Raw genomic sequence first — 23,064 nt, 5'->3', positions numbered from 1 at the left:
GATGACATCACTGATGACATTATCCAGTGAATATGTGTCTTTCTGAAAAATAAATATTTTTTATATATGTATATCTAAAGGTTAATGGAAGAATAAATGGGTAAATAAGTGTCTAAATGGATGTTTTTTTTTGTAAAATTATTTGTATAGCTGACTTATTAACAGTATCTTAGTGAATACAGTGATGTAATATGTGACGTCATCAGCAGTGGATTGCGGTCGCGCGAGTTATAGTAAGCTGAACTAACTATAACGGGGGAATTTCAATGGTTTTTTACGAGTGAAATGTCCAGCTAACTATAACATGTGTGAAACCTATGGTTTTTTCAGTGAATATATATATATATATATATATATAAATAAAAGAGAAGCAGATAACTCTGGGTAGTCCTCAAGTTTAGGTGGAAAGCAGCTCCTGTTAGAGCACTCTCAACACCAGCGACACTCTAGATCTGCTCACCTCAAATGTCTGCTTTTCTATCAAAGTCTTTAAGCATAGGATTAGCACAGTACAAAGATAGAAAGGGACAAAGTCTTTTGCCATTTCTTCAGCAAAGTCTAAGCATATGACTAGCACAGTGCTGTCCACGCCGAAACTGTGTCACTGTTTGCGTCACTCTACGCCTGAAAGGGTATTATTTTGACTTATACTGGGTGCTCCCTTGTGTCTGTACAAAGCTATACCTCTATGAAGAGCTTTAATTAGAGAGAAACATTGTGCCAGGCTCTTTTTTTATTCATTTCAGGTTGGCTTGGTTGGTACTGAGCTAGTCCTATGCTTAAAGACTTTGATAGTCACTGACCATGTCATGAATGATGTAATATGTGACATCATCAGCAGTGCATTGCAAGGGCGCACGTTATAGTTAGCTGAACTAACTACAACGGCAGAATTTCTACGGTTTTGTACGAGTTAAATGTTGATCTAACTATAACGTCCCTGAAACCTATTGTTTTTTCAGTGCATTTCTAAGGTTTTACAAATGCTAATTTCTAACTATAACGTACTTAAAACCTATTTTTTTGTTCAGTGAATTTCAATGGTTTTTTAAATGCTAATTTCTAACTATAATGTCCCTGAAACCTATGGTTTTTTCAGTGAATATATGTATATATAATGAGCGTAAGTGTATATACGTACGCATAGATTTACAATAGCAGGAGGAGATTGAACTGTAGATGTCTTTGCAGACCCCTGATTGTATCTGCATATTTGAACTATTGTGTCTTCATCCTCCACCTCCCTGTACATTCCTTCTGTCTAGGTTCAGTGACAGTCCGACTACTGCAGATGTGGACACCCAATGTCACACTCATGGTGACCCACTATCGGAAAGAGATCAGCGTGGACCTGGTGCCGATCATCAAGAATCCCTTTGTTGGGTGGAACATCCCATGGCCGCGTCCTGGACAGTCCTGGCCATCTCCAGAGAAGATCAGTGAGATCCAGGACACTGGCGTGGACCTGGTGGCCAAACACAACCTGTACTGGAGGTATGGGATGGACTGGAAGAGGAATAACTTGAAAAGGGTCCTTGCATTTACAGGGTTCCACGCCATGGCTTTGCTTCTCCGTTTTGCTACTTCCATGGGTTGGAAGGGAATGCATGGTCCCCGCAGCGGTGAAAGACAGGTGTCTAGTATCCTCCTCACTCTACTCTCCCCCTCACATTAACAACTTACTAGCCTCGATAACGGCTTTATTGGCACTGGGTGCACAAGATAGCCTTACAGAGGGACAGAGAAGTAACATTCATCAATCAAATGTGTGGGCGGCTTACTAATGGGAGTAACTTGGGTAATGGTGGTGCTTAGACACTTCTGGTAGGACTTCAGGTATGTCTGTTTTCCTCCTGGCTCCCAGTGTGCTCTATCAAACCCATTCCACTAAACTAAGCATCCCAGGCCAAACCGCCCCTGTCTCCTTAATATGAGGGAAGCCTGTGCCTACCAAAGTGTGCACCTCTCTCCCCTAATCAGTGACAGCTCATTACTTTTGAGAGTGATGGGGACACTGAAGTAATTGGTGTCTTTAGCTGAGCAATTAAGTGAGTGAAAGAGTCCAACTCATACAATGAGTGTTCAGGGACGATGGTGATCACCTCCCCAGAACTTCTTTGTTTGTACGTGGTATTTGTGCAGCATGAAACTAGTCAAAAGGCAGTGAAGTGCTGTACAGGGTCAAAGGCAAGCATAGAGTCAATAAGTTATAGGAGAAGTAGCTGGTTTGTGGATTACTAATGCATTGTGATGCAGTGTTGTTTACAGAGGGGCGTCTTCAACTATTTCCTAAATTTGAGCAGCCATCTGTCAGTCCTGATGAGCGCCCTCATGAAAAATATGCACTGTCTTGTTTTATTTCTTTTTTACCCTTCTGAATTTGATTTTGGGTTTGATTAGCGCTCAAATGCCCGGAGGCATTTTGGCGCTGAAGTGGACAAGTGAGGCGAGGCTAGGAAGGAGACTAATACTGATTATCGGTGTGTGAACAGCAAGGTTTTGACTTGCTTCCGAAAACTCAGGAAGTCAGAACACAGTTTAAAGGGTAAGGGTAAGGCGTTCCAAAGTGTGGCTGTCTTCAGAGAGAAACTCCGACCACCTCAGGTCATAAGCTTTGCTCTGGGGGTGGATAGTAACCTCGCTTCCGATGATCTAAGCTTTCTGCTTGGGGAGTACCAGGCCAACTTACCACAAAAATAGCTAGGTCTGGAGTTATGCAGGGCTTTATAAGTTATGCACAGTGTCTTAAACTCTAGATGTTTAGCTATGGGTAGCCAATGCAAATTGACCAATGTTTAAGCTGTTGACTTGTGCTTGGGGATTCCAGCAAGAAGTCTGGCTGCCGCATTTTGCAATGTTTGTAATTTCTGTAGAGACTTTTTGCGGAAACCAATAAAGAGTGCATTTCCATAGTCCAGCTTGTTGAGGATAAGGGAGGTGACGACCAATCTTTTGAGTTCATTCGGGATGAAAGGTCTGATTTTCTTTATCAGTTTTAATGTGTAAAATACAGAGGAAGACAGAGCTTTAACCTGATGATCAAAGTGGAGCTTATCATCAAAGATGACTCCCAAGTTTCTTCCCTTTTGAGCCGGTGTTGGCAAGGGACCCCTATTCTGTGGCCACCAGCTCAGTGACCAGACAGATCTATCGTTTCTGAAAAATAACTCTGTTTTGCAAGAGTTTAGCCTTAGGCAATTTGTTTTCATCCAGTGATCAACTTGCTTCATACAAGAGCTGAACCTGTGGCCCACCTCTTTCCAATCTTTGGGGATCGACACCACAATTTGTGTGTCATCGGAGTAAGACACTCCCGAGAACCCCAGGGACTTTATCAATTTGACCAGGGGGCGGCGTACAAGTTGAGAAGGGTGGGGCTTAATGAAAAGCCCCGTGGTATCCCACATGGCAAGCTGAATTGCTCAGATGTACAGTTGCCCAATGCAACATGGTTTCATCTGTGTGTTAGTAAGTCTGTCAGCAGGGTCAATGCAACTCCTCCTATTCCCATATCCCTTAGTCGGTTGATCAAGATAGTGTGATTAACCATGTCAAATGCCGCTGAGAGATCGAGTAAAATCAGGACGGCTTGATTCCCTTTATCCAAGGTCCATCTGATCTCTTCGGAGGCGGTGAGCAAAGCAGTTTCTGTGCTATGCTCCTTTCTGCAACCGTATTGTGAGGGGTCCGGCAGATTATTATTGTCTATACAGGCCATCAGTTCGTTGTTTAGTGCCTTTTTGAGTAGTTTGGCTGGGAAGGGAAGCCTAGAGATGGGTCTATAGTTATTAGGTTCCTGGGAGAAAAGTTACTTTTTTTCAGTATGTTGAGGATAGATGCCATGTTCCAATCCATAGGAATGTGTCCTGTGCTAAGCACTTTATTGAGGATTTGCGTGAGTACTTCCTTGAACATCTTAGGAGCTAAATGTATGATTTTGGGGGGACAGAGATCTATTTCGGATCCTGATTTACAAGCTATGATGAGTTTCGTGACCTGCTCTCTGTTGAGGGGAGAGAACCTATCGAGAATTGTGAGAGAGTTGTTCTCAGGGGCAACGGGTTCTTCCCTGTGGTTTAGATAGAAGGAATTGAAAACTTCTGTGACTTTATCTTGAATGAATCTGGCGAGGGTGTCACAGAAAGTTATATTCGCCGTGCTATCCTTTTCTGTTGCCATTTTTGATCATTTTGTTATCAGCTTAAAAGGTTCTTTGGCTGAGTTTTCAGCCAACAGGACCTTTTCAGTAAAGTATTTGGTTTTCTCCCTGATGATCAGAGATTTATATTCAGCAATAGCTGAATCTGAAGTCTGAGGGTTTCCTGGCTGCAGGTTTGGCGAGAACCAGCAGAGATGGTGCGCTTGTCTGCAAGATAGGTGGGAGTGCTTGTTGTGATGGCTTTGTAAATGAGACATCTGGTTTTCAGGATGTCGCCAGCGAGCAATTAGAGACAGTGGAGTTCCATCGGGATGGGGGTGATGAGGTCATACTTCTCCACGCCCTGGATGAAAAGTGATGATGCTCTTAAGGAGAGCCAAAATGCAGTCTGGGAAGCCTTGGAGCAGTGCGAGAGTATGAGGGCTTGAGAACCAATTCTGAAGTTACTTTCTAGAGGAAACTGTTTCACTTTCTTTAGAAGAGAGAGCTGGTACTAGCATGTCCCTGCTTTTTTGCCAATGTGTTCCTTGAGAGTGAGGCTGGTGTTGAAGGTGAATCCAAGTGACATGGGATTCAGTAAAACTTGGGGTTCGAATCTGGAATGGTTAATTTCTTTGAGGCAGGTTTATACTAGAGGTGGGCAGCAAACGCTGTTCCGCTGGCAGAGTTTACAGAGTTTTGTCAGTCTGTGCTCTGTTTTTTGAGAGCACAGTTTGGCAAAAACTCCGCAGACGGAGTGGAGTTTACCAGCGTTAATTGCTGGCACAATCTAAGCTAAGCATTGGCGCTCTAGTTCTTTGTTATATCATCAGTATTTCATTCCTGTGTGCTCCGGAAGTGGAAGTGATCGTTGTAGGACCCTATTTGAGTTGGATCCCTTCGTACACACCTAAGTGGGAACTTAGGCCAGCAAACATAGGATTAGTAAGTTATACTCCTTTTATAATAAAAGTTTTAAAGGAAAGTTCTTTCAATACATTGGTGTCAAGTGGTATAATTTATATCCCTTCCCCCACAGCCTTTTGCTATGCATAGGACAGCTGAGATGCCAGTACCTCAATATCTTCTGATAAGGTGTTTATTTTCTTTGGTTGTTTGTATTTCTTTGGGCCATGAGACTACATATATGTAGCTTTGGATTTGCGATTTCGTAATAGCGAATTTGTGGGATCCACTATTAGGAAATCGCAAACAGCTATGTACAACAGTGTGTGTTATACGGTTTACCATTCCCAGTGGGTCGCAAATGACCTACCTCATTTATATTCATGAGGTAGTTCGAAATATGCGACCCGCTGGGAATCTCTAAAAAACACAGGGATGGTGGCCTGCTGGGAACAGCAGAGAACCATATCTGTGTTTGCTTTCAAATTAAGCAAAGTTTTTTTTAATGCAGCCCATTTACCTTTTAAGGGATGCCTTTCAAAAATAAAAATTAATATTAAACCCTCAGTTTTCCATGAATGTGTTTAGATGTGTTTTAATGTCTGGATTCTACACCCAGGGCTTTCATTTTGAGATCACACGAAGAACTGAGCGTCTGTAGGGCATGCATAGAACCAACAAACATCAACACTTTTTTGGAGGTGTTCAGTGCAAGATAGTTATAACGCATCCAAGACTGGATCCTCTGCTATAGCTTGTTTATACTTTGGCATCCATATCTGCCTCTCTACATAGAGCTGATACTAGCTGGGTGTTAGTGAAAGAAAAGTGCAGGGCATACAGATTCCTGCAGCCTCCAAGCATGGTATAGAGCGGCGAGTGTATGGAAAGTAAACAATAGGTTATTAGAGGAAACCCCTGACGGATCTCAGAGTGCCCAACAGGACATCAGGATCGGATCCACAGAGCCTGGTGTTCATTGCATTTGCCTTGGGGCCACATATTTTTTAAGAGACATTCTAACAACAAAGTGGGTGAAACATAGGTCAGAGTGAGTGTAGAAGGAGGAGATACAAAAGGATACAGACAAGAGATGTGATTGGAAAAAAGAAAGCAGGAGAAGAAAAGGGGTTCATTGATGGTTGGTAGGATAGAGATGGAACACTGGTTAAGAAGGGATGGTAAAATGAATGGCTCAGTGAAGATTGTGTCTTGTCATGTAATAGTGGGCTCAGGGGTGGTTCTGGTTTCCAAATGAGCTGCTGGATCGGCAAGCGTTGTGCTTGAGATATTAAAATGTCGATGAATTTGAAAAGTTAAAAGAGAGCTGAACCTCTCAGCAGATATTGAGATATGCTCATTGTATAATGATATTAAGATATTAAGATATGCTCATTGTATAAGGTGAGTCATCTTTGGAGGGCCTGCTCCGTTTGTATTTCAATGATGTGCTCTGCTTGCATTGGTCAGATATTCTTTCTTTCGAATTGAACGAGTACTTCTTGAAAAGATTGATGAAGATGGAGGACGTCGACGTGACAGTCTTCGTATCCTGAAGAAGATCAGAGAGGATCATTGGAAGACCAAGTTTGAGAAGGTGTTGATGTCCTATCACCTGAAAGTGAGTCTGCAGTAGTCTTCTTATCTCCTCTGTGTACATTTTTCTGGTTATGCTAAAATCAATCAGGAGCATCGGCCTTGATCTTGGTGCCTCTCACTCCCAAGCCTCACTTGCTGTATATTCATCATTACCTGACCCTCACAGTAACCTGTCATAAGATTGCAACACCCTTACTTTGTAAATGTGCTGCCAGTTCCACAGCTACATTTAATTATTATAGGAGAAGTACTGATGGACTCATTACCAGTGAAGGATAACACAACCCCTGATTAGGCTCGTAACATTTACTGATTGTCGCAAGAGATTCCCAGGGCATGGGCCTTCGCCAGTTTATTTTATTCCCAAGATCTCTTTCTGGCATTGGACTTCCAGTTTTTTACTCATCTAAAGCTTCGGACCTCAAATTCATGATTTTCTTAGGTTCCATTCATTCTGTTCCAAACGTCCACACAAGAGTCTGGTTCTAAATCTACAGTGTGTGTCACTGTAGTCATATTTGCAGCTATTCCTTTCTCATTAATCAGTAAATAGATTTTCCTCCTTCAGTGGTTGCTTCTTCCCTACTGCTATTAGGCTTCCCTTATCTCTCTTGGGGCCCACTCACTCTCCACAAACCTCCTTCCATTCACAGTCTTGGATTGCAATGTTAAAATAAGAAGCACAGCTAAGGGATCAACTACCGTAGACACTTAGGGGGTCATTAGGATGGCGGGCGGATCGCCACCGCTGGCTCGGCGGTGGTGATCCGCCCACCATCCCAACTAGATTTACCCCCGCCATCTTATCATGGCGGGGAGTACCGCGGCGGACGCAAAGTGCCTCCGCCACTTTTACGCCGGTCGGCAATCGTTACAATTGCCGGCTGGGCAGAGCTGGGGCATAATATGGTGGCATTGCCTAGAAGGCACCGCCATCCATATTATTACTGCGGTTTTCACAGGCTTTTCCATGGCGGAGAATCCGCCATGGAAAAGCTGACGGAAAATTGATTTGGGGGCCCGTTGCGGGCCCTAGGGGTGTGGGGGGTAGAGGTCTGCACTTGGGGGGTACCTAAGGTACCCCCCTTCATTGCCATGCACAAGGTGGCAGGCACCACGTGGTGCCTGCCACGTTCTGCATGGCAATGCACAACATGCGTCTTTGGCATTGCGGCGGGTGCTGCTTACAGCAGCACCCGCTGCAATGTCAAAGATGCGGAATGTGACCACCAGGGTGGCAGTCACATCCTAATTGGCGATGCGGGGTCGCCGCACCGCTGGCGGCCGATCCCAGCACTGCTAGGGTGGCGGCGGACTAAAGTCCGCCCGCCATCCTAATTGGCCCCTGTGTTAGAGACTGGTGAGATTATTCAATGATCTTTTTTCAAGCGCCCAAGAATGCCTGAGTCTTTCTTCTTGTTTTAATTGTCGCAGGGTTTGTATTTCCACTTTATTGTTCTGTTTTCTTTGAATTTATAAAACAATAAATAATTGTTGTCCAGAGGAACAACATAATATAGATCTTATTGTATTTCTATATTATCTTTTTTTCTCTTATTCCCGTGAGGGATCACTGTCCATATAAAATAGTTGCACCCACCGTCCCTGACCAATCCAATTGGGATCCCTTGTTCATATATAACAACCTTGAAAAATAGTGGCATTTCTTGGCAAATCATATGTTTTCTGTGGCATAATGTCAACCCTGATAGATTCCTGTGCCTCATATAATTTTGGCTTTTCATGGCAGACTGGCCCCCTTGATAAAATAAGGCACTTGCATGATGCATGATGCAGACCCTTGGTAGAATGTTGTCTGTTGCATAATAGTGGTATTTCTTGTCAAGGTGCAGGCACAAATAGTGGTCCTTGTAGAATGGTTTTAAATATTGGTACTGCAGGTATCCATGTTTTGGGGGGCCCACTAGAACACTATCCATTCTTGTAATTAGTGCACACAGAGCGATGGAGGGGGACATTCATAAGAATGTATGCAGCCTCCTGGAGCCCTGAGTGGGCTTGAAGTCTCTAATGAGCATTATTTGGGACATTGCGGGCGGGGCGGAATTCTGAACCCCTAGTCACATCAAAGAAAGGACGCCTGCATCAACTAAGCCATGAGTTTGTGGTGCATGTTTAGGCAATGCATAGCATTCATTAAAACAGCCTTTAGTTAATGTGAATCTCAATCAATGGCTATCGTTTGCTTGGAAGTATGAGCAGGTGTTGTAAAGTCAATAGTAAGGGAAGATACCGTCTCCATATGGGAGGGTTTTCTTCAAATTGTCTGCCCAAACCCCGAGAGGCTGGCATTACCTAATTAACCTCACAATATCAAAAGACCATGTCCGGTAGCCTCAATGATCATGCTCCATGGAAACTGAAAAGATGAAAAACCAACTAACCAGAACAAGGGTACTTGCAGGAGCTACACGAGAAAATGACAATCTCAGGGGCTAGGGGAGACAGATAAATAGTATAAAAGAAGGAAAACCTTCACTAGAAACACTATGACCAACACCCCACCCATATCATGCAAAATGGTCAACAAAAAAATGTAACTCCATTATTAAATATGATTATTCTTAATGTGATATACAACATACACTTTCAATAATGTCATAATCAACAGATGCCAAAAAAGTCTGAAACTGCTACTTATGTCACATCTCAAAAAGGAAATCCCCTCTCAAGGTATATTACAGTTTTAACAACAAAAACGAACTGGAAATGTGCGGAAAGCTTCTCCAGTGGATGTTATGGTAGAACCACAACAATAAATAACAGAGGGGCACATTAACATGGAACAGGGAAAATTAACGCTAAGGGTGCTTAGCGTTAATTTTTTTAATGCCCGCTATCGCTGGATAATATCGCCTGGTTATCGCGTTATTAACAACGCTAACCGCCTAGGCAGTAAAAAATCCAGCGATAGCGGCATTTTGGGAGGATATCGCTTGTAATGCAGCGATAAAACTACAAGGATAGGGATATCCTTGTTGATAGCCCATGGTGGATTTAGCCATGTAATCCACCTCTCATTGGATTACATGGCTAAGTCTGAAAATTAGTAGACGTAAAAAAGCAGCGTTAACTGTGGTTAGTGCTGCTTTTTAGGTCGAGGAACCGTCCGGTCTGCCGAATGCAGAACCGGAAGTCCGGAGATTTAATGTTTCTTAGAGTGGCTATTTAGCCCGCCTCTCTTTTTGCTTCTCCTCCATTGGCTGGCTTCCTAAACGGAGGCCAGCCATTGGAGGAGAGAGCCGTCCCTCCAAATAGGCTCCGTCTTTTTCAGATTCGGGGGCGTGTTCCATGCTGTTCTTTCCACTTTTTAGCCACGCCCTTTTTTAGGCATGTTTTTCTCTCCTCCAGCCAATGGCAAGAGGAGAGAAAAGAAAATCACGCCCCTGAATCTAAAACTGCCACTGCGTTTCTCCGAGGCATTTCTGCTTCGCCTCGGAGAAAGGCGGTGGTGTCTCCTACCTACTTCCCCTTTGAAAGACTCGTTTCCTTTGTGTCAGAAACTCCTCGTGGTATTGTGAACGGTGCCACCCTGCCTCCATTTTGTTAATTCGTCCTCCTCTTGCATCTTTTCTGTGACGTGGACTCGAGTCTTCCTCTCAATGCCAGCAGTACACTGAAATACCACACATAAACACGCTGAAAACAGGTAAATGTCACTCATAGTAGACTGAAAACGTGGCAGCTTTGTATTATATCGGTGGCTCATAAGTATACTGAGACCAAGATGACAGTCACACATAAGCAATCTACAAACTTGACAACTATGCAGAGTTCGTGTTTTAGCATTATATGGGGGACTCTCAGTAACTCTGACTCTCAAGAGTCCTAGCTCCTTTTCTGTCGCCGAAGCCTCCAAATCTGTGGGCTCCCCTGGTGTTGCTTTCCATTTCCAGCACCCGTGATGTGTCCTGGGGGCTTACTGTGAATGTGTATTTAAACCAAGCAATCTGAATTGGTGTGTACACTGCGGCTTCGTTCCGGTGTGTATCCCTCGGTCTCTTGGAGGCGGCGCTGCTCTCTAGTCTGCAGCCCCAGGGCTGGTCTACCGGGGTTGCTATGGGTTACACAGGGAACGGTGGAAGCTCTGCCGCTGCCCCGGCTCTGTTTCCCGGCTTCCTGCCGCGCCATTTTCAAACCGCTGAACGCTGGAGTCCTCTGCGAGCCGAGAAGGGAGGAGAAGCAGCCTGCTAATGCTCCAGGCCGCGGCACGGAGTGGCTGGGGAGAGGGTGCATCGGAGATCGACGGGAGCGCTGGACCGCGAGAAGCCGCCTGATCCGCTGCGCACAGTAAGTAAGTCTTTGGCTGGAGATGCACAAATGCAGCTACAACACAATACATCAGTGCTTGGATTTGGACTCCGTATTTAACGCTCTTGTTAGCCTCCGTCGGGGCTGCAGCTGTATTTGGTGCTTGCTACCATGTTAGCGCCCCCCCTCCGGTACAGACAGATATCTATGTACTTTCGGTTTGTCATTGCCCCCGGCTACGTTGCAATTGGCTGATCGGTGATTTGTAGTGTCACGAGGGGGCATTATAGCTGTCAGTGCGGTCTACCCCGTGCTGACAAGGCAGAGATGCTGCCCCTCAGTACCGCGACCCGCACTGTTAATTAGCTGTAGTAGCATATGTTTCCGTGACGTGTAATAAAAGTAAAACTTCCTTGTCGATCAGAGTCCTGACAATCTTGCGAGTCAAGCAGATGTGTATCATGCAGCATGGGTGGATAGTGGGTGCGATCCCATAGTAGTTTCATGTGAGATGCCGAGAATGCCCCCTTTGTTTACTTCCCCTTCTGAGAGCAGCAGCTTCCGCCAGATGACTGGTAGCAGTGTGTGCTGCGTTGGAGCTCCCTGTGAACTTTTTGACAGCTGCTGTAAAGCTTTTTTTGGTGATCACGAGTGCGGCTTTGTATGTGCAAGCGTGGGTTGTGGCACAAGCATTCTGGGGCTCTTGTGACGTGATGGTTAGAAGTGCTATGTAGGATCCGTATTAGGAAACTCCTCTAGACTATACATTATAGATTGCTTGATTAACAGGATAAATTGGGAATGCGCTGACAAGGGAATGCGCAAAGCTTTATATATATTGGACTCCCCAATCGCAGGCATTTCAATTTCCATGTCCATATTGTTTTATGCACCTTGTCATTTTGCTGACTGGTAGGAGCATGGTTTAGCCCTGCCACCGCTTTTTAGGTCGAGGGACCGTCCGCTCTCTCCTCCATTGGCTGGCTTCCTAAACGGAGGCCAGCCATTGGAGGAGAGAGCCGTCCCTCCAAATAGGCTTCGTCTTTTTCAGATTCAGGGGCGTGTTCCGTGCTGTTCTTTCCACTTTTTAGCCACGCCCTTTATTAGGCGTGTTTTTCTCTCCTCCAGGCAATGGCAAGAGGAGAGAAAAGAAAAACACGCCCCCGAATCTGAAACCGCCGGTGTTCATGGCGTCCTCTCCCCTTGCTGTCGGCTCCCGTGTCGGATTGCAGATTCATGAGAGGGGAACCTAAAAAAATAATCTATTTCACTGCAACTGTCCCCCGATTTCAAGTACAAAAAGTGGTAGCTTGTTTAACTCGTCATGCTCACCGAGATGTTGGTCACGACTTGCCTCCGCCGTGAGTATACGACTTGCCTCCACCGTGAGTATACGACTTGCCTCCGCCGTGAGTATACTTAGATTTAGAGGCTCACTGTCTCAGTGCAGGGGAGAAAATTTGAACAAAAAGAAAGTAGTGGCACTCCCTTCTGGAGCTTCATGTTGCGCCAAAGGGGTACGTTCTGATATGAATCTAATTACAGTGATTTTTCTGCTTGGTTTCAATTGCAATTAGGTTTCACTGTTAAAGCTTGTCTGGTTACAGCTGAAATGTCGTCATCGTGTTTAATGGGTGAGCCTATGGGATGGCTCAGGCGTGTGAAGCGACCTCGGTCACAAGGTCGAGTCCCAGCAGGGCCGACGCAGCTCTTCATTCTCCCGAAGTCGTTAGTTGAGCTCCATTACATTGGTGTACTAGGTGACACCTTTTATGTGCAGCGCTTAGGAGTTGCAGTCTCTGGTCATAGGAGCTATGGTAATCCCGCACAATGTATTATATTTGTTATCTTGAAGTCGTTTGTGTCTTGTGCGCGCTTTTCGTTGGGAGCTTGTGGAACTGTGGCCCTCTGTTCCCGGCTGCCACATAAATAACTTTAAACTGAAGAGGTCTTGAATGAAGAAGCGCTGTTCTCTGCGAACACTTCAAGAATATTGCTATACATGCAGATACGTGAACTCAGATGACGTGCTCTACAATACTAATTAAGTCGTCAACAACTACGTTAAAAATCCTTATGGCCATCTAAGTCCACGCTGCAGGTCCCGTTTATATTTATCTTCACCTTAGATAATTTGTGTTTTCCATAACTCTCTCTACCTCACTACTCCACTCTATCTCACTACCTCACTATCTCACAACTTCTCTCTCTCAAAACATCACTACCTCACTCTCTAGCTCACAACCTCACAACTTCACTCTCTCTCACTCACTACCTCAATCAATCTCTATCTCACTACCTCACTCTTTCTATCTCACTAACTCACTTTCACTAACTCACTTTCACTACCTCTCTCTCTATATCACAACATCACTCTATGCTTATATATCACTACCTCACAACATCCCTCTCCCTCACTGCCTCACTCTCTCACTACCTCACTCTCTATCTACCTCACTCTCTATCTCACTACCTCACTCTCTATCTACCTCACTCTCTATCTACCTAACTCTCTCTCACTATCTCACTCTCTATTTCAATACCTCACTCTCTCTCTCTATCTCACTCTCTCTCTGCTAATGCAATAGGTATCACATATGCAAAAAAAAAGCTAATGCCAATAGAAATGACAATGCCATTTATTTAGGGATACAAAAATGATAAAAAAAATAGTGAGCAATACCAATAGCTCTACCTATAATATTGCCGAGACCATTGCATTGTAAATGCTTGTTTTGTCTCTAACAGGATTAGCATGAAGCTTGATAATAGGAGAAATGTCGCTTAGCGACATCCTATTACTTTGTTCTTAGAGATGCAAAGGGAAGTGTAGTGAAAAAGGGTGCTAACATGCGATTTTGCATGTTAGCACCCTGTTGTTGATAGGGCGATATATTTTTTTCTCCACTTCTTTGACTTTTAAAGCCAAAAAAGTGGAGATAAAGCCCTTGTTAATATGCCCCAGGGTGAGAAATATCCTACAAGAATTAAGAGAAGCTAGTACCAGTTCCTCTTCTTCTACAGGACCTATGCTAAACGATACTGTACCGTGCATTCCCGAGGAAGCAAAAAGGACAGTTGCCAGTAATAGCTTATTTTAAAAGACTGATCACAAGAGCAAGAGGAGAAGCAAGATACGCACCAAAAGCCCCAAGAATGCTCCAAGATGGAGACATCACTGATAATGTTTTTTTTTCTGCAAGTAACAACTTGTTAACTGTCACACAAGGCCTTAACTGGATGATGGATGAGAGTTTTAAATAATGCCCACGCCATTCTCACACACGTATACAATTAATGGACAGTATCTCAACACTTATGTTATCATTATATATGTCCTACTCACTAACAATCAAGCCTCACCATGCAATACAAACATCAGGCAAATACAATCCCCAAAATAGTAATATTGACTTTGAGTGAGTCATGATAAACACTATTCTTAAACACATATGCACACCTTCATACAAGTGTACTACTGCTATCTTAATCAAGTAATATGAAGGCCTCTCCACAATTTACTTTTGAAATTACAACAGTCATTTGCCCTGACACATGTTTCTATAAAACAGGTAGCCCAGCACTATGATTTACTAATCACACCACCCTTTTACCAAACAAATGGACAGAAACTCTCTTCACTGCAGAACTACTTAGGAGACACTTTGGTTAGACGCCTGCACTGATCAGGTTGCCATCGTCAACCTAACTTTCAAAAATTGAGGGAAAATGTATACAATGGCACAATGTCACAAGAAGCCAAAATAAACAAGGCTGTCTAACCTGACAATTCTTTCCAAGGAACACTTGGAAGCAGCAGCTCAACACCCTGTCAAAGTATAGAGATCCTAAAAACATTGCAAAGCTACCAAGAGTTTTAAACAAACCAGTCGATAACCCAATTAAAAACAAACATCTCAAAACAAACAAGACAGATGCATGAATTCTTGCTAGCAACATACTTTTATTTTGTGAAAATCAAGAACATCACTACCTCGAATCAACAGCAAAAACACTACAAAAATAACATTAAAGCCTTAAACTCAATATCTATCATCCCCAAAAATATTATTAGGTCTTGCCTAGGCAGGGCATGCGCTGTCTCTTCGAGACATGCTGTACCTACTCTGTGGGCTTTAAGCACGCTCATCGTTTTTAATTATTTCTTTAGTATGCTGCACTGAAATGCTTGTGTTTATGTGGGGCATTCGGTGTATTTGTCCCTCCTTTTGGTTCCCACCCATGGAGACTGACCCTATTTACATGTCATAGTTTGCGTCTGTCAATTTGTGTTAGTTTCTGCACACATTTTTTTTGTTTTTGTCTCAGCTCATCTTTTCTGAATGCCTAAATAAGGGCTGGATTTTCTATGCCTAAATAAGGGCAATATGAATTGTACCTATATAAGGGCATAAATCGTGAAACCTATATACGGAATCTAAATCTACACACAACAGATGAAGGAACCAAAATCTCTCACCACTGGATGGGGAAACGAAAACCTCTCACCCCCGGATGGGGAACGAAATCCTCTCATCCTTGGATGGGGAACAAAAACCTCTTATCCATAGATGGGGGAACCAAAACCTCTCACCCCTGCATGGGCAACCAAAACCTCTCACCCATGGATGGGGGAACCAAAACCTCTCACCCCTGGATGGGGAAACAAAAACCTCTCACCCCTGGATGGGGAACCAAAACCTCTCATCCATGGATGGGGAATCAAAACCTCTTATCCATGGATGGGGGAACCAAAACCTCTCACCCCTGGATGGGGAACCAAAACCTCTCACCCCTGGATGGGAGAACCAAAACTTCTCACTCTTGGATGGGAGAACCAAAACCTCTCACCCCTGGATGGGAGAACCAAAACCTCTCACCCATGGATGGGGGAACCAAAACCTCTCACCCCTGGATGGGGGAACCAAAACCTCTCACCCCTGGATGGGGGAACCAAAACCTGTCACTCTTGGATGGGAGAACCAAAACCTTTCACCCCTGGATGGGGGAACTAAAACCTCTCACCCCTGGATGGAGGAACCAAAACCTCTCATCCCTGGATGGGGAACCAAAACCTCTCATCCATGGATGGGGGAACCAAAACCTCTCACCCCTGGATGGGGAACCAAAACCTTTCACCCATGGATGGGGGAACCAAAACCTCTCACCCCTGGATGGGGGAACCAAAACCTCTCACCCCTGGATGGGGGAACCAAAACTCCACACCCCTGGATGGGTGAATCAAAACCTCTCACCCCTGGATGGGGGAACCAAAACCTCACACTCTTGGATGGGAAAACCAAAACTTCTCACCCCTGGATGGGGGAACCAAAACCTCTCACCCCTGGATGGGAGAACCAAAACCTACCACCCCTGGATGGGAGAACCAACACCTCTCACCCCTGGATGGGGGAACCAAAACCTCTCACTGCTGGATGGGGGAACCAAAACCTCTCACTCTTGGATGGGAGAACCAAAACCTCTCACCCCTGGATGGGGGAACCAAAACCTCTCACTCCTGGATGGGGGAACCAAAACCTCTCATCCCTGGATGGGGAACCAAAACCTCTTATCCATGGATGGGGGAACTAAAACCTCTCACCCCTGGATGGGGAACCAAAACCTTTCACCCATGGATGGGGGAACCAAAACCTCTCACCCCTGGATGGGGGAACCAAAACCTCTCACCCCTGGATGGGGGAACCAAAACTCCACACCCCTGGATGGGAGAATCAAAACCTCTCACCCCTGGATGGGGGAACCAAAACCTCACACCCTTGGATGGGAAAACCAAAACCTCTCACCCCTGGATGGGAGAACCAAAACCTCTCACCCCTAGATGGGAGAACCAAAACCTATCACCCCTGGATGGGGGAATCAAAACCTCTCTACCCTGGATGGGGGAACCAAATCCTCTCTACCCTGGATGGGGGAACCAAAACCTCTGACCCCCGTGCCCATCCCAATTCTCCAAAGTGTTTGTCATCATTGGGCCTTTTTCTAAAACCTCTCTTATAGTTCATATTCATGATAATGCCCCACACACACACACACCTCTCGTACTTAAATCAAGCTGTTTTATTTGTGTATTTAATGCGTTTTTATATAGCGCGAACTATACCCGAAGGTGTCAGGGCGCTTTACAATACGACCAGTTACATTACACAAGGACATGGGTTACTGGTAATTGCAGGGTTTGTAAATGTGCAGAGCAGCACCTAGCTTTGTTTTTAACTTTGGCTTCTTCTGAAAGTGATCACATGATTATTCAGTTGATGTTGGTGCGGTGTCTGCACGTCTGTGGTGTCAGCCCCAGGAAATGACGCGTCCTTCGAGGTCAGATCGTCACCGCGTGGGCCTAGTTTCTTCCGATTGCATTCTGAGACACTCTCATTTGGGGTTTCAAGCAGGCTCGCTATGCTGAAAAGCAAAACAAAAGAATTGTATTTCTGGATTTTAAAGAGATGGGCTTATTTATTTATAGGGCAGGCGATGCACTTACGAACGTGTTTGAGTAACAGTTTCCATCTATGGGGCAGATTTACAAGCCCCTTGCGCCACTTTTGCATCCGTTTTAACATGGGAAAAGTGACGCAAAAGTGGTGCAAGGGGCTTGTAAATCTGCCCCTATATTTTTTCACAGAGCTCACTGTAGTGTTCCTATTAACACTATGTCATAACGGAATGTTGGGGTGGATTGGAGGTCGGTGTTCGACCTCGGACGGTTGGGGTGTTCGGGTGCTGGCATCGGGCTAGAGTGGTTGTTAAGCTGTCTTCTCTGCAATAAACTACCGGTTTCTATTTCAACCTCTGGGTGTGGTTACTTCACACTTTGGCGACAAGCGGGAGTCAAGCATAGACAGCGTTCACTTGGTATCGTTCATCTTGAATCAACAACTATTTAAGGTATCCCTAAATTTGTACTCAAGTGCGTGAATGCACCAGCGGCTGTTTTAATTTAGTGCGTGCTCGTGATTGCACCTGCGGGAGATTTAAGGGATTGAATGGCCAGCAATTATCGCTTTATTTGAAATTATTCCTGTCTACGAAGCGATTGTGTGCTCGAACTTGTAGCTATTTTTATGTATCTGCGGCTGTATTGTAGTTTCAAGTGCTTTTGATCGCACCTGCGGCAGTGTAGTTTCGTATATTATAGAAACTCTGTATATCTCAAGATTCATCGTGTTACACGTAGCTGGAAACACGCAACGGTAAAAAAATTTTTTAAAGAAAATACTCACTTTAACTGCATTCTCTTCTCGTATTCGAAGTGCCATTCATCTAGAACCCGGAGCGCTAAGCATTCGGTGGTCTCCTTCTCACTGAACCGCTTGGCATGCTGGGAGTTGGAACATCGTAGGGCAGGGGTACTCACAAACTTTCTCTCGGGGGCCAAATTTACAGTGTGGTTTGTGGCCGAGGGCCGCACCGGTGGGGGCGGGGTCAGTGGGGGAGGGGGCGGGGCTAGAGCAAAAAACCATGAGGTTGAACACAGGCCCCTGCAGCAGACGCCTTCGTCCACTGAGCCACCAGACCCGGCATTCACACATCTCCTATCTATCTATCTATCTATCTATCTATCTATCTATCTATCTATCTATCTATCTCTGTCTCCCTCCCTCCCTCCCTCTATCACTCTCCCTCTATCACTCTCCCTCTCCTTGTCTCCCTCCCTATCCCTCTCTCTCTTCCTCTATCTCTCTCTCTCTCCCTCTGCCTCACTTACTGCGTTTGTCTACCTCCCTCTCTGTCTCCCTCCCTGTCTCCCTCCCTCCCCCTGTCAAGGGGGCAAAAGTGAGCCCAGCCGCAGGAACAGCAGGATGGCAAGAAAGCAACGGGAAGCCGAGGTGGATTCTTGTTAATACATGCCGATGTTTATAGATAAAGGGCGTTAAAAGCACTGGCAAACACCCGCACAAATTAAGCCCTGGAAGACTTTGTCATGTCCGTCATATCTTTCAGACAGTGGCACAGGGAAAAGCCGGCTGTCGATAGGTGCACTAATGCTACGCGGCATATGAAGTGGTGTACAGCCAGTGCGCACCCTGAGTGTGTGCACCTTCAGGAGTAGGACACAACGTTCCCCCGGGACCTGCAGGCATCACTCTGCAGGCTAATGCTTTTGTACTTAGGAATCCCTCTCGCCTTCCCAATGTGCTGCCTGGACCTCTGCATTGACGGAGAGACCAGCAACTACAGTCTGTTGCTGCTGCGCTGTCCTCAGCAGAGGTGCACCTGCCCTGGAGAGAAGGCAGATTTTTGCGATATTGAACACAGATGCTGTCTGCACCAGGCCCACCCAAATGAGAGCCTGATGTTTTTTAAATATGTCTCCTGGTGTTATTTATTTTGCACGGTTTGTTAAATGCAGGTCCAAAGACTTTCCCTTTCATTTATATTCTTTCTTTCTTTCCCTTTTTAAAGATAACATTTATATTTCACTTTCCTGTCAATAAAAAACAATTTAACTGTCTTCAGCTGTTGCATCAAAATTGCCTCTGATGTTGAAACCCTGTTTCCTATCATAGGTGCTTCACAGAGGAACGCATGTGCGGTGTGTTGCGTGGGTGTGCCACGACAGATTCCACATTCAGAGTGCTGAGCTCAGGGTGGGGGCTGAGAAGGGTTTAGGCGACCTGGACAGCAGCGCCTTGATGGACTAGGTGTGCAGTTTCCTCTTTTGACAGGTGAAAAGTCAGCGAGCTGTGGTACGGCAGGCGAGCGCTCTGCACCCACATGCATACACATAGTAGTGCCCGGTTCTTTTGAGCAGACTCCATGTGTGCTCCAGCCAGCCAGCCCAAAGTTGTACACCCCCCCTCCCCCCCCCCCGCCCCCTGTCCGTCACCTCACGTCCCTGGAACGCACACAGCCGCAGCACCCAAGTACTTCACAGGTCTTTTAAAGACCATTTACTTGTTAATGAGGCTTTGTTGTATTTCACCTCTTCTCAGCGCCCCTGCATCTCCACTCAGAGTGGAGATGCAGGGGCGCTAAGAAGAGGTGAAATACAACAAAGCCTCATTAACAAGTGAATGGCTTTTAAAAGAATCACCCGGCCCACATCGGCGTGCTCTGCAACCGGGCGAGGTCTCTTGTTTTTGGGCAACTATTAGTAACCAGGAAATACTGACAAAGAGAGCACGTGTTTACAGAAAATATACTTGTTAAACAGCAGCGAATAGGCCTGAAATACGCTATTATTATCCGAGCTGGGCCACAAAGAGAAGTTCCTGAGCAGATGTTCCCGCATGGAAGTCAGGGCTTCCGAAGTGTAATGTTTGCACGACAGCCCCAGGGAGGCCGCTGGAATATTTCTCATAAGCGAATGCCATCCACGTTGCATAAAATATTTGCCCTGGGCTTCCGCCGGCCTGCCCTGCGCATCCAGGAGTCACAGTGACGGTGCCCCGGGGGCGCTAGATTCGAAGGCAGGGGAGCCTGCCCGCTTGGGTACATCCCGTCCATCAGGGAAACGGACCAGCAGTAAAGGGAGAGAATGTGGGGCGGGGAGGAGATAAACACAAGGTCGTCGGTTTATGTGGGAAGAACACACTGACTGTCTTCCCGCATAAACTGAGATACTGACGCTAGCAATGGTTGACTGCCCTGCTGCGTTCAACGGCTGACACCAACAGCCCTACTGACCATCACCTGCAGAGTGTGACATGTACACGAGTAACTAGTAACCCACCTAATGTCACCTACAGACACTGACATCAGCAGCGACTGACATCCCTGCCCCTCTATCACCCCCCCAGAGATGCTGATATAGAAGTGACTGACCACCGTGCCGGCCCCATACGCAGGCACCAGTACATTGTGACTGACATCCTTGAACCTGACCTCAGACACGAGCTGTGGCTAACATCCTTATTATACTGTCATAGACAAAGATGCTGATATCAGCAGAGACTGACTGCCATTCCCTACTGTCCCGTCGAGAGGCCGGCATGAGGACAGTGTGGCTGGGCACTGCTCCACTGTTACCCACAGAGACAATGAAACCATCGTCGACACCCCTGTTACAATATCACCTACCCATATATAGAATTATAAATGTCCGTCACCTCACCCCGTCAGCTTCCCTGGAACGCACACAGCCGCCGCCCCCAAGTACTTCACAGGTCTTTTAAAGACCATTCACTTGTTAATGAGGCTTTGTTGTATTTCATCTCTTCTTAGCGCCCCTGCATCTCCACTCAATCAGAGGGGAGATGCAGGGGCGCTAAGAAGAGGTGAAATACAACAAAGCCTCATTAACAAGTGAATGGCTTTTAAAAGAATCACCCGGCCCGGCCCCCATAGCTCCGCGCTGCTGCAACCAGCGGTGCTTGCACAGGTACGATGTCTGCAAGGTCCGCGGGCCGCCAAGGAAGGCTTGCCGGGCCGCTGGCGGCCCGCGGGCCGTACTATGAGTATCCCTGTCGTAGGGGATGCTGGGAGCGTAGTGATGTCAGACGCGTCTTGGCAGCCATCTTTAGAAAGCTGAGTTTATTATTTACAGATATTTGAGCACACAAATGGAGATTATGCTTACTAAGCAGTTCTACATGTGGATTAAGTGTCGATGACTCACACATCTTTCTACAAGTAAGGAACGATTATTTACCGTTTGGTCACGTCAGTGATCTGCACACTTTTCATTGCAGGTTCTTCCAATTTTGCCTGATTTAGCATATTGGGTGTGAGACTTTATCGTTTATTGCCTTCAAAATACTTAAAGTTTTTTGTTTTTGTGTTTTTTTTGGAAAGTGTTTCTTAAATATTATCATTATCTGTAGGTCACCACAACATTTAATTTTAATTAGTTTGTTTTCAATCAAAATTGATCACAATGTCTAACATTTCAGCGCCACCACATTTTTTACCTGTCGCTGGCGAACCTAAAATGGAGTGGGATCTTTAGTATCCTATGTTTTTGGCCTATGTTGAAGTTTTAGAGGAAGATGGTTGCTCCCCAAAAAGGAAATTGGATTTATTAAGACATTGTTTAGGGGGTCAAGGCATTAAAGAATTTGATAACTTACCTCCCATTGAAGGCTCTGAAGGAACTAACGTTTTTGAAATAGCAATTAAACAAATGAACATCAGATTTGGAAAGAAAATTAACATAGTGATGGAGAGGTTTAAGTTTTATTCACGTGCCCAAAAAGAAGATGAATCTATAGAGAACTATGTATCTGCTTTACGTTCTCTAGCTGGGTCTTGTGCGTTTGATACAATTAACTATGAACAAGTACTTAGAGATCAAATTATGATGAAAACAAAGAGCAAGAAGATACAAGAAAGACTTTGGATGGGCACAGAATCCTCTCTAAGTGCGGTAGTTAACATCGCTAAAGGTATCGAACAATCAGAAAGATTTGTCAGTGAAATAAGAGGTCAACCCCAATGTCAGTCTGTGAAAATACAAGATTCATTATCTGAGGTGTACCTAATAAAGAACCAATTTTCTGCCAAAAGAGCCTCGTTTCCAAATAAAAAAGAATCTGGGTTTAAGGAAAACAAATTTGGCAATAGAAGGAATCCTATAATTTGTTACAGATGTGGTAGTTTTGAGCATGTGGGTTATTACAAAGGATGTCCAGCATGGAACAAAATTTGCGTCAAATGCAAGAAAACAGGACATTTTTGGAAAATGTGTAGAACTTCTCAGAAAGTCAACTACGTTACTTGTGAAGAAGACATTTCAACAGAATTTAGTGAATTCAACTGCATTTCATATGTTTATGATAATAATTGTAAAGGTTTTCCCTCATGTGTAGTGCTGATCAATGGGAAAGAAGTTTCCATGATGGTTGATTCATGTGCCTGGTATTAGATTATTGGGAAAAATGATTATGAAAAATTGTGGGGAAGTAAAGAGTTACTACCACCAGATATCACACCTGGTGGATATTCAGGGAACAAAATTGACTTAGAAGGGTTTATGTGGGCAGATTTGGATTTTAAAGGTAGAAGAAGCAAAGGGAAAGTATACGTAGCGAAAAAAGGAGTATCCATACTAGGTTGGCCTCACCAACAAGAGATGGGCATAAAATTAGATCCAAATGCTTCACCTTCTGTGTATATTGTCTCCCCAAATGATGAAGAGTTTGTTTTAAATGTTAAAAACAGGTACCCCAGTGTATTTGATGGAACTCTGG

At 45.0% G+C, this 23,064-nt stretch overlaps 1 protein-coding gene across 1 annotated transcript in view; it reads left to right on the top strand.

Moving 5' to 3' along the window:
• Positions 1-23,064, top strand: part of LOC146863416 (protein mab-21-like 3) — a 157,668-nt gene that overhangs the window by 50,998 nt on the left and 83,606 nt on the right. Inside the window, exons 2-3 of the mRNA XM_085643371.1 lie at positions 1,266-1,494; positions 6,515-6,665. Of these exons, the coding sequence (XP_085499497.1) occupies positions 1,266-1,494; positions 6,515-6,665 (380 nt within the window). The remainder of the gene's footprint in view (positions 1-1,265; positions 1,495-6,514; positions 6,666-23,064) is intronic.

The sequence above is a fragment of the Triturus cristatus genome, chromosome 2_2 (assembly GCF_964204655.1).
Source record: "Triturus cristatus chromosome 2_2, aTriCri1.1, whole genome shotgun sequence".
Taxonomy (NCBI): Eukaryota; Metazoa; Chordata; class Amphibia; order Caudata; family Salamandridae; genus Triturus; species Triturus cristatus.
This window is presented reverse-complemented; position numbering and strand designations above follow the sequence as displayed.